This window comes from Petromyzon marinus, chromosome 61 (genome assembly GCF_048934315.1).
Source record: "Petromyzon marinus isolate PM22_M1 ecotype Great Lakes invasive population chromosome 61, UKy_Petmar_22M1.pri1.0, whole genome shotgun sequence".
Lineage (NCBI taxonomy): Eukaryota > Metazoa > Chordata > Hyperoartia > Petromyzontiformes > Petromyzontidae > Petromyzon > Petromyzon marinus.
Window position 1 is genome coordinate 11,064,455 of NC_133727.1, and position 11,793 is coordinate 11,076,247.

Below are 11,793 nucleotides of genomic sequence, written 5' to 3' on the forward strand. Positions count from 1 at the left end.
ATGCTGCCCACGCACCTCAGTCTTTGTTTGGCCTGCGTACGCATTTCACGTTATCGCGGACTGTGCTTTATTTTATATTATTTGTCTTGCTTTGCATACAACTTTGTTGATTTTTTATTACGAGTGGCTTAGCGACTAACGCTGCAATATGCATTTTTCACTCATGTTTTTATTTAATTAAGCAATTATATTCTTAAACTGAAAAGCAGTAATTATAAGAGAACATGTAAGAAAAATCAACGATAATATAACACATTATTGTGAAATATGTCAAGTCATGTTGGTGTTTTCAAAACCTACTACCCCATAAGTCCATAATTCCCATTGAAACAATTTTTATTATAACGCAATTTTTCCCTAACGCAGTGGTTCTCAGGAACACAACTACTACCGCGTTATAAGAGGCCGGACTGTCGTTCGTAATTTGTCAAATTTGAATGGTGTCGCAGGCAAGGGATCTTTGACGTTCACTGCGGTGGATATTTATTCACCACTGCCAATTCAGTATTGCCAAGTGATAGGCTTATAATTAGCTTCATTCCTCACGATTCGGAATACCTCGCCCCCTCTCCGCGTCTCCCCGCAGGTTGACCCGGCAAAGCTGAGGAACGCCATTTTCACGGTGCTGGCCAATCAGCTGTTCATCTCCTTCCCCATGGTGCTGATCGCGTACGTGATCTCGCTGTGGCGCGGTGGCACTTGTGGGCCTGAGCTGCCCACGTTCCATTGGGTGCTGCTCGAGCTGCTGGTGTTTGGCCTCATCGAGGAGGTGATGTTCTACTACTCGCACAGGTGAGCGGTCTGTTTGCTCTAGTGCGTGGGGAAGGTGATGTTCTACTACTCACACAAGTGAGTGGCCTGGTCGCTCGCTCTTAAGGGGCTCAGTTTTTCCATCTTGTCGTACGAAAACTCCCATCAAGGAGTAAGGATCAGTCTGTTTATTATTCTGAAGGGTCTGTCTAAGATTCGTGTCACTGTTTAGTCTCTTGTTTAAAATATTTTACCAAAGGCCAATCTATAATAAAGGTTTTTTGGGGTTGGATCGCGTAAAATATGTTTCGTTAAACCCACCACCACCTAACACAGTCACTTAGTAAGGTTTGTCACATAAACAAAACGTGGCAATTAGTTACTAGTTCAGCACACCGGTGTATTGGAGAGTAAACCCACAACATTTCCAATTAATAACCTTTATTTTTATTAATATTGGTCGCGAAAGCCTACGTGTTAAAAAGTCCAGTCAACATGTTTAAAGCTGCTTTTAGAAATCGGTCTGTTATATAAATAATCCATCAGAAACTGGTGTGCCCTGTACACACACTTGCTTATTAGTTTTTGTTACTTGCATTGTCAGGGACATCGGTCAATCACCGTAGCCTGCTGAATCCACAAAGCTTTGGCCACGGGTACTCTGGTGATGTCACCAACCAGTGGCGTCATGCGGTTTGGCATGGGTACTGGTGCATGGATTTAAATTGGGGCGCTATCGCTTTCCAATATCCCCCAACCTGCACACAACTCACCATCCCCAGCCTGCATCACTGTCAACAAGTCACTGCTGCCACAGTCACTGGTACATCATGCACACCAACCACTGCCCCCCCACAGACCTTCAGGCCAGGGTTCCACCCCCCATATGAAAGACGCCGTTTCACTCTGCTCTCCGGATATGGAACTGCCTCCCTGAACACATTGTCGGTGAAATCACTGATTTAGGCCTTCCAATGCCGAGCACACATGGATATCTCCTAACTTCACCACACGCCTTGTAGCAATTAAGTATTTGAGCTGTAGTGAACCAATGATCACTATTGTCTGATATGGCTCTTGTTCACAATTGCACCCAAAATAAAACCTCTTGGTAGCACGACAACTGAGACGTTCCGACTGTTGGGCCCTCGTGCATTTGCACCGCTTGCACCACTACTCAATGGCTACTTGACTGTCGCCACCTCCACCACTCCGTTTGATCTTCCACGAAGCGCCATGGTCCACCCCAAACCGCATCCACCGCACAACACATGGCTACAGATGCGGATACTTGATGCACAAATAAGAATATTAAAAACTCTCCAGTAATAGTGGTACAACTGCGGGCATCCAGAACACACCGTACAACGTGTAACGACTTAACACTGCCCATAGACTCAGAACACACCGTACAACGTGTAACGACTCAACACTGCCCATAGACTCAGAACACACCGTACAACGTGTAACGACTCAACACTGCCCATAGACTCAGAACAGACCGTACAACGTATAACGACGCAATGCCCCGATCCACAAATACGAAGTAGGCGATGATATACTCCGCTCCTTCCCGACGCGATTATCCGGTTTGACCACCTGCGAATGTGTAGCTTGTTTAGTTGTTGCTCTACGTCTACATCATCAGCAGCAGTCACACGAAAGAAGAAGAACATGGTGGCGGTGGTGGTGATGAATACTGATTGCTGCCGGCTGCTGCTGCTGCTGCCTTTGGCTTACAAATAGGCTCTTCCATCACCCGGCGCTCTACAAGCGATTCCACAAGCAGCACCACGAATGGACGGCGCCCATCGGCCTCGTGTCCCTCTACGCACACCCTCTCGAGCACTTTGTGAGTTGCTCCCCACCCCCCCAACCCGAGCAAGCATCAGGTGCAGGTGGCTCGTGCGGCAGTCTCTTAGACCTCTTGTTCAAAAGTTTGCGCCGTTCGTTTACACGCACAACGTGGTGCCCGTGCATCTCCAGCCCTTTTGTCACTCCACTGCTGGATGAGGGCGACCACACATTCAAGTGATTATTTTTAAGCAGGTAAGGCCCACTAAGCTATACAGCTCTTTTTCAGAAGCAACCCGACCGTCACAAATGATAGCTCAACAAAGTGGCTTATCGCGTGGAAATGTGTAGCAGCCAAATACCCTAAACGCGTGACGTTGATTCTAAATGTGGAGGGAAAAACTGGAGGACCCGGAGAAACATTCACGCGACCACGGGGAGAACGTGCAAACTCCAAATATACAGGCATCAGGGTCGGGATCGAACCCACGGGCTCCTGTTGTTAACATTGCGCCACAATTGACCAAACTGCCAATTGCGATTTTAAAGGTTATTATTCACGAAGAAAGCTGCAAGTTTGGTGTTGAATAGCCCGTGACATACAGCCCAAGTACAGATCTATGATGTAAGATCTGTTGGCTTTTTGGGTTCCATCTATCCCCGCCCCCCCCCCCCATGACCACACGAGTCAACACAAATGTTTGTCTGTGATTTATGGGGTGGTGGTTGTATATTGATGCAGGGTTCATTGTACTAACAGTGATAAACTTGTACACTGCACTTAAGCCTTGTGTGAAGCACTAAACAAGCCTATAACGCCACACGTTTTTGTAACTTTATAATAGCCAGTGAAAAGCGTTACTGACAGTACATTCAAGTACCTTATTCATGACTTGCACATTCAAGTTGTGTTTGTGTGTGTTCACGTACGTTCGTTTGTTTATTTGTGTAACTGTGCATGATGAAGTGGTGAGCTGTGTCTTTGTGGTTCCCACTGCACTATGAACATAACGGCTTGCGTTAAATTTCCAGCCATGGCGCTAACAGATGAGAATCGGAATTTGGTCCGGGCCTCCCGTAGGTTGATTCGGCTTTAATTGAGTACCCGGTATGATGTGTTAACATCGGCACTGGGGAGACAAAGGTGGCCAGGCCTGGTGCGGGCCACACATCCTCGTGCATCTTGCTGCCCGTCAGAATCGCTCACTACACGGATCTTTATCTTTACAGTTTGTAAGGTTTTTAGGGGATCTTTGTTTACGATTGTGGATGTTATCTTGTGTAGATGTGCATACATGTGTGTTTGGCTGCATATGTGTATCGTGAGTGCATGTTTTTTCGTGCACAGGTGTGTGAATGTGTGTATATGTGTGTAGAGCTGGCCTTAATAGGTGATCGCTCACAACAGAAACATTTCTTTGCGACTGATTTTTGTGTTTAGTTTGTTGTCCTTCCCCACTCCTCTAATTACCATGGTTGGCTACGTGAAAGGCTATTTGGGGGATCTTTGACGTGTGTGTTTGTGTGTGTTTTTGCCATGTGTGTGCAGGGAATTGATTGTTAAATTTTAATTTATGCTTGTGCAATGTTTTTTCGGTTTCTCATGTGACAGTTGTTTTTACACGGATTATTTTATTAATTTATGTGCCATATTTGATTTTCTTTTGTCATTGTTGGTGACCCCCCCCCAGGTCATTCTTGCAAACGGTGAGACTCCTTGTCTCTCGAGTTCTCTCATCTGGTTAAACAAATTAGCTTTGTGTGTGTGCATGTGTGTGTGTGTGTGATTGACCTGGTCAAGGTCTATTATACCATCAACAGGCCAGGGCTGTGGCAGTTCTTCCTGCTTTCAGAGTCCCTGACTGCTCACAATCATTAAGGCCCTTCATGATGGTGGGCAGGCCCAGTTAAAGCTCCGTGGCCAGGAGTCAGAGCCATTCCCTGTTCACCTTAGGGTGCAACAGGGATGTCCTTTAGCCTCCCACATTATTTAACATTATCTTTGACCACGTGGTTCAAGAAGTTTTCTATGGCTGTACCGGAGGAATTTCCATCTGGTATAGATACAACGGGAGGCTGATCGATGCCCAGGTGCAGTCGAGGGATGGCTCCCTATTGGCCAACCATTTTACATATGATCATGATCTGGTGATTGCTGTTCACTGAAGAGGAGTTGGAGGCGCTGCTGCTGAACCTGAAGTGTGCCACTAAGAGGTGGGGTCTTACCATCAGCCCCACCAAAACTAAGCACCTGCCTGGGTATTTCGTGCCACCAAACACTCCACCCCCTCAGCTCCCCATTGGTGATGGAGTAGTTTTGGAGAGATTGGAGAGTTTCCCATACCTGGGCAGTGTGCTTATGACCAGCTTCGGTTTGACAGCAGAGGTCTCACTCTGAATCAGTCGGGCGGTATTATTTTTGTTATTGGCTGCACAATGCTGTATGGAAGCTACCTGGTCTGTCGCTCCGCACGAAGCTTTGGGTCTTCTCGGCTACAGTCATGCCCTCCTCTATGCCTGTGAAACGTAGACCCCTCTCATGGAACATCTGTGCCGGTTAGAAACATTCAGGCTGGTATGCCTCCGATCAATCTTGGGTTTAACCAGGCTGGATTGTGTGAGGGTCTCACATCCTTGAAAGATCTGAACACATTCCCATCACTGAACTCCTCTTGCAGGCAAGGCTGCGTTGGCTCGGTAATGTAGCACGCATGCCCAAGCAGCTTTGTTTGGCCACATAGAGGGGGCTAAACGGGCACGACATGGGCTGGAGAAGAGATGGACTGATGCAGTACGGGAGGATGTGAAGCTGAGTGCACTTGCCAACGACCGGTACTAGTGGTGTCAAGATCGGCCTCTATGGAGGAGGCTCGTGAAGGACGCTACTGGGCAGTTGGAGGCAGTCGCTCTCCAGCAACAATGGAGGGCAGAGGAGCGACGCTCACAACAACGAGCGGAGCGCCGGGTGGCTAAAATGAAGCAAGTTGGCACAGTAGGGGGTACAGCTTATGCATCTACCAGTCATGTCAGTCAGCCAACCCATGGCACCTGGGTCTGTCACGTGGCTTCAAAGTGTACCTGGCCTTGCACAGTGGTGATGTCACCGACACTTAGTGGCGGGTATTGGTGGTTGGGCAGCCGTAGTGTAGCGGTTAGTGTGCTATGTTACGAACTCGGCGACCTGAGTTTGATTCCCGCTCACGGCCAACACCAGTGACGATTATCTGAACCGGTCCTGGACCTCCTCTTGGTCGACTCAGCCTCAAGTGAGTACCTGGTGTGATGTTTAAACTTTGCTACTGAGGAGATATAGATGCTGACCACCCACCCCCTCGTGTGCCATGCCGGCCTTAATAAGTACTCGCTATAACAGCACTTGCCCCAACAGTTTGTTACAGGCTATATGAGGGGTCTTTGTCTTTGTGGTTGGGCAGCTGTCCAACATGCTGCCACCCGTGATGGGCCCGGTGCTCATGGGCTCGCATGCCGCCACCATCATGCTGTGGTTCACCATGGCACTGCTGTCGACGAGTGTGGCGCACTGCGGCTACCACCTGCCCCTGCTGCCCTCGCCCGAGTTCCATGACTTCCACCACCTCAAGTGAGTCTCTCTCCTCTAGCATCACCCGCCCGCCTGCCTGTCACTCACTCACGGCTGGTCTGGTTCGCGTGGGTCACAAGTTACGTGGCGCAGTGGTTAATACTTGTGCCTTCAGGAAAGAAGGGACCGGGTTAGATTCCTGGCTCGGGTGCCTTGTTGTGTTAAGTTTTTGTTTATTTCGCCCCCTATTCTGCATTGGTTTCCTCTGGGTTCTCCCATTTTCCTGCGATAGTAAAAAAAATAAAAAGATAAATTGTAACTATTTTTGGTAAAGCATCTCAATGTAAAAAATACCTGCAAATTAATAATTTAGAATTAATAATAGGGTTTTTCCCCTTTTTTTCTGGCAACAAAACTGAAACCTTTTTACAAGGATTCATGTCTGCGTTAACCACAATACCTGCAGTCAAAATGCAAACAAAAAACATACTATGATAATATATGCATTGTCCTTGAAACTGATTGGCCCACACCAAGGGACGGCTTTCTTTGGGTCGAGGCTCAAAAGAAAGCCGTCCCTTGGTGTGGACCAATCAGTTTCAAGGGCAATGCATATATTATCATAATATGTTTTTTTTTGCATTTTGACTGCAGGTATTGTGGTTAATGCAGACATGAATCCTTGCAAAAAGGTTTCAGTTTTGTTGCCAGAAAAAAGGGGAAAAACCCTATTATTAAATTTTGGTACTGGCAAAGGAGGTCTAATGACATTTAGAATTACACAACAAAATTACCCCCCTCCTGTGAAAATGGGGCAATGCACTCCTGAAAAAACAGTCTTCAGGCTAGTAAGGCTTTTCTCAGGAAACAAGCGTGATGAAAATAAGAATCTCCCAGGGAGTCCACTTTGGTGGAATGGCTGGATATCGGTCCATCGAGCTGGCTAGAAAGAAAGGCAGCATCCTTGAAAAATCACCACCCCTTTTAGCCGAGCTGACCTCAGTTTCCAGCCGTGATGTCACGGTTTTATTATGGCTAAGAAGTGTGCATCCATTACACTTGTAACAGATTCATCCTTGTACGCGATGTGATGGAATTGTCACGTTTTTAGAATCACAATTGGATTCAATAAATTAATCGTGTTTGTCTCGTTGGTATTGCCTTATTTGGTATGCCTGCAGGTTACACCAGTGCTGTCGTGTGTGCTTGGTTACACCTCTTTCACTGTTTGTGCGTGTCATTTATATGCCCTTGCCCGCAGCTTCAATCCATGCCATTTACATCTTTATACTTCACTGTCCGTGGGTTATTTGTGTGCTCTGCCCGCAGGTTTAACCAGTGCTACGGCGTGCTGGGTGTGCTCGACCGGCTGCACGGCACCGACGCCGCGTTCCGCCGCACCAAGGCATATGAACGGCACATCATGCTGCTGGGCCTCACCCCTCTCAGCGAGAGCATCCCTGACACTCCCAAGCTCGGCAAGGGGGAGTAACCCCCCACCCGCCAACCGCCCCCCCACCGACCGCCCCCCCCCCGCCCCCATCGATCCACCCCCGCCGATCCCCCCCTCTCTCTCTCGAGCCTCGAAATCTCCTCAGGGGGGGGGGGGGGGAGCAAGTGCTGTTAGCGAGCGCCTGTTCAGGTCTGCACCACGCACGAGTTTACTGGTAGTGCCAGGGCATTGCTGGACGTGCATGGCCATATTTTGTCTCCCCAGTTGCTGAATTTGGCTGCGTTGCAGTAAATGCTCGTTGAAGTCCGGGTTCATCTAGGGAAGGTACGTGCCAGATTAAGGTACCCATTTGTCAATGGTTTGTCATGGCCAGGAATTGAACCGAGGTAGAAGAGTTGAAGTACAGTGTGCAAACCACTACAATACACCAGTTAGGGGCCATTCATTGAGTAGGTACGTAAATATCTGTCAAAACTTGACCCCTCCCCCCCTCCCTGTACGCACGTGTACTTTTTACACCCCCCCCCCCCCCACCTGCGTACGTATGCTTGACGCACCACCCCCCCCGAATCCTATAGAATGGCCGATATTTAATCCACGTAGAAACGATCAAGGATTAATAATATGAATGTGATTTTGATTTAAAGCTTTCGTGACTGCAGTAATTCATATTCTTAGTTTTTTCGGTAAAGTCGGTTTGCAAACCGACACAGCTGATGATGACCGTTTGAGTTATGGTCGAAACGTCGTGAGAATTTTTATTGTTTTATATATATTTTGTTATTTTGTTGTTTCTCTTCAACGTGACTTTACCGAAAAAACTAAGAATATAATATGAATGTGTTTAAGCAAACAGATAGTCCACCGCCGGACTATCTAATTAATTTGAAGGCCAATGTAGACAAATTATTATCGAGGCTTCACCCCCCCCCCCCCCCCCCGTTTCCTATGCGTACGTACATTGTCAGTAGACCCCCCATACGCAAGCTACGCATTTGCGTTAACCCACCCCCCTTCCCCCTCCATGCGTACGTACTAAATGGATGGCTCCTTACTCTCCAAACAATCGTGTTAAGTGCTCCCCTTAATAGGTGCTTGCTAACCTCACTTTGTGTGTCTCACGTAATAACTTTTAGATTTCGCTTCATTTTAATGTCATCAAAATCGCACATGCCAGGGCGGTAAATACTGGTCAGCTGCTTGCAAGGCATCGTGGGGCGGAAAACCTCTAGAGTACATGGTAAGCTCAGCTGAAGGACCGAACCACAAGTTGTATGTACAGCGTCATAAAATTGCCAGCAGCTTAAGCAAAACGTTCATAAATTTACATATTGTCTTTCTTTTGAAGTGCCAATGAAAATGCACTTCTGGACTGTTTCACGATTCGTTTTTGTTGATAAAAGGGACTTCCAGGAAAATCCCCTCTTGGAATGTCTTTGCCAGTTCCTTTTTAAGTGGCCTTTCACTCGGGAGGAAACTGGAGTTACCCGGCTGCAAACCAAGGCACACAAATGGATACCATGTACAGGTTCACGAACCAAATTTCTGTTGTGCCATATTCCTGGCTGTCTTTTGCAGCCTGGCGGGCTTGGGCAGTTTTACAAATCGATGTGAATTACTAAATATGCCACCGCACCCCGTGTGTGTGCACAATGCATTGAGATACTTTATGCACAACCATTCTTTGTTGCGCAAGTTTTTTTGGTTAATTTCCAATGTTGTGGATTATATTGGCTGGAGAGAGAGGGTGTGTTAAGAGGTTGCAGTGTTTTGAGATAATTAATCTGCCTGGGCATGTTACACACGATAATCTTCACTGCTTATCGGTGTAATCTCCTCTGGGTTTAACTCCCTTCATGCCGTGGCCAGATGACTTTTCCAGTTTACCCATTTAACACGTTTAATCTTTTTGGAAGGAGTGAAGTGATTTACTTGTCGCTCGTCAATGAGAAACGTTTTAACGATTGTGAGATCTATGCCTAATGGCCTCCTGGCTCGTGATAGCAACGGCTGACTCCTGGAACAATCGGAAACATTGCTGCGTAGTAACATCGAATGTGCAACCCATGCAAATCAAACCAATGGGCAGGTGACGTGTGCTTCCCAAACCATCGCTTTTAACAAGTCCAACTACCAGCTTTTGTTGACGTCTTTCGATACTTTACCCAGGAAAGCTGCTTTCTGATGTTTATCCCTGGTGATGCATGGTGATATATGTCAACAACCGATACATTTGATTGTAAGGTGACTTGCATTTTTATTGGAGGTCTCTTTATGTTTATTTAAGTCACACGTCTGCCGAGCTCTCTTGGGTAAATATTGATGTTCATTTGCCAAAATGTGGTCTCGTCATTTTTTAGTGATTTATAGATGTTTAAACGTACTTTCTTAGAAGGATACATTTTCCCTTTTTATTCTTGTTTTTATTCCGTGGAATTGATTGAATGCTCCTGTTTGAAATGAAGAAAAGTAAAAATGTTTAGTAGCGTATGGATTGTGAGCAGTGCCATATGATCAGATCTTCATGTGTGCATGGTTGCCAAATGTGATTTGAGGCCTTCCAATTATCGTTTGGTGTAGATTATACCTTTTGTTTTATCCAACATTTACACTTAAATTGAAGATTACTTTTTGTGATACCGCTCTGTTCAATTGCATTCAACGTGACTTGTTTTTGTCATCCGTGGAAACGTCTGTAATTTGCTCACAAGACTTCCACAATTTCTTCTACGTGTATTCACATTATGTTTAACAGCAAATTAGTAGAGTAGTAGTAGTGCACTTTATTAACAGAATTGCAATATTCATGAAGCTTCAATAACTCGCTAAATAATTACTCTGCGACTCACAAACGACCGTCCAGGTCTTGCGAAGAGTGTTCATGAAGGGATCGACCATTCCGCAAATGGATAATTACACAGCAGCTTTTGAGGGAGGTTGATACACCTACACACGCTTAGGACATATCAAGATTTTTATTGCAACGAGTGTCATCTTCTCTGAGCCTACGCGTGTCCACCATGGCAATAGCGACGCACATCGTTACATCTGGGAGGCCCAGCCGCTTGGCGAATGCCTCGCGATTTTTGCGATGGACCTCTCGTGCTTATTTTGCATAAACTTTAGATTTTCATGTAATTCGGACATTGGACCGTATAGAGTTCAAATTGGGATATCTTTGTGGACACCTTGTGGGTTCATATTTCAATTGGTATCAAACCCAACATTAAAAATATATATATACTAGGAATGGGAGTTTTACAGGGAACAGCATTTGTAGTTTTATTTACATGGCACTTGAGCAATGCAGTGAGTGTAAAAGAAAAAAACCCAATAGCACTGGGACCTTACCACTCCAAGACTTACGTTTTCTTGGGATTTTTTTGCACTTAAAAAACACGTGGCATTTAGTAACAGACGACTTCAATGCACTTTTTGTTGTAACACTCAAAACACGTCAAAAGTCTCTAATCTGTTTCCGAATTGTGCACGAAAACTAAGCAATTCATTGCCTGCTATTTGCCTTAACGCAACAAAGATCAGGTTGAAACTTTACATGTTGTATTTTAACAAAAAGAATACTTATCAGTTAATCGGCAAGCTGTGGTGTTCTGGAAGATGGTCAATTTTCTTTGTGTGCTTTAATTGCTTTTGACGTTTTTTAGATTATGCGTAGTTGAACGCAACATCGGTGCAAGTTGTACTCCATAAACGTTAACGTTTAACTTCTGATCGTGACCAGTTTCTGCTGTTGTACACGTGTTACACGTATATGTGTGTGGTTTTAATAAAGGGCCCAATTGTTGCAAAGTATATTTAATTTACATTTGTGTCGTCTTTCCCCCCTCCAAACTTTATCCCAAATGTGCTCAATGTTGGCATCACGTCACGAGACGAAGGCAACCATTCGGATTTCTCGGGAAGGAGCAGGCCCTGAACCCCCTTTGGTGTTAGTGAACGGCACGGGGTAACGGACATCAAAGCTTCCACCGAGAGAGATCCCTTTTAAGTGACCTCTGGTCAACATTGAGGGCAGCACTCACTCGCCCTGCCACCAAGAGTAATAATGTTCATCGCATGATATTGGTTTAACATTTTAATAATTGGAAATTTGCCGAATTGTATTGTCGTTGTTGACCGGATGGAGGCCAAATCATAATTGAGAACCCAGTTTAATCACAAGTCGGCTACCTGGATTCAAATTCAGGATATCTTAAAATAAAACTATTTTACCAAATAAGGCCCACATTTAATT

The 11,793-nt window shown here is 45.8% G+C and overlaps 1 protein-coding gene across 1 annotated transcript in view; it reads left to right on the top strand.

The window, feature by feature from the left end:
- FAXDC2 (fatty acid hydroxylase domain containing 2) overlaps positions 1-11,351 on the top strand; it is a 31,639-nt gene extending 20,288 nt beyond the window's left edge. Inside the window, exons 6-9 of the mRNA XM_032976887.2 lie at positions 587-792; positions 2,497-2,602; positions 5,979-6,145; positions 7,415-11,351. Of these exons, the coding sequence (XP_032832778.1) occupies positions 587-792; positions 2,497-2,602; positions 5,979-6,145; positions 7,415-7,577 (642 nt within the window). The 3' untranslated portion in view covers positions 7,578-11,351. The remainder of the gene's footprint in view (positions 1-586; positions 793-2,496; positions 2,603-5,978; positions 6,146-7,414) is intronic.
- Positions 11,352-11,793: the final 442 nt, after the last annotated feature.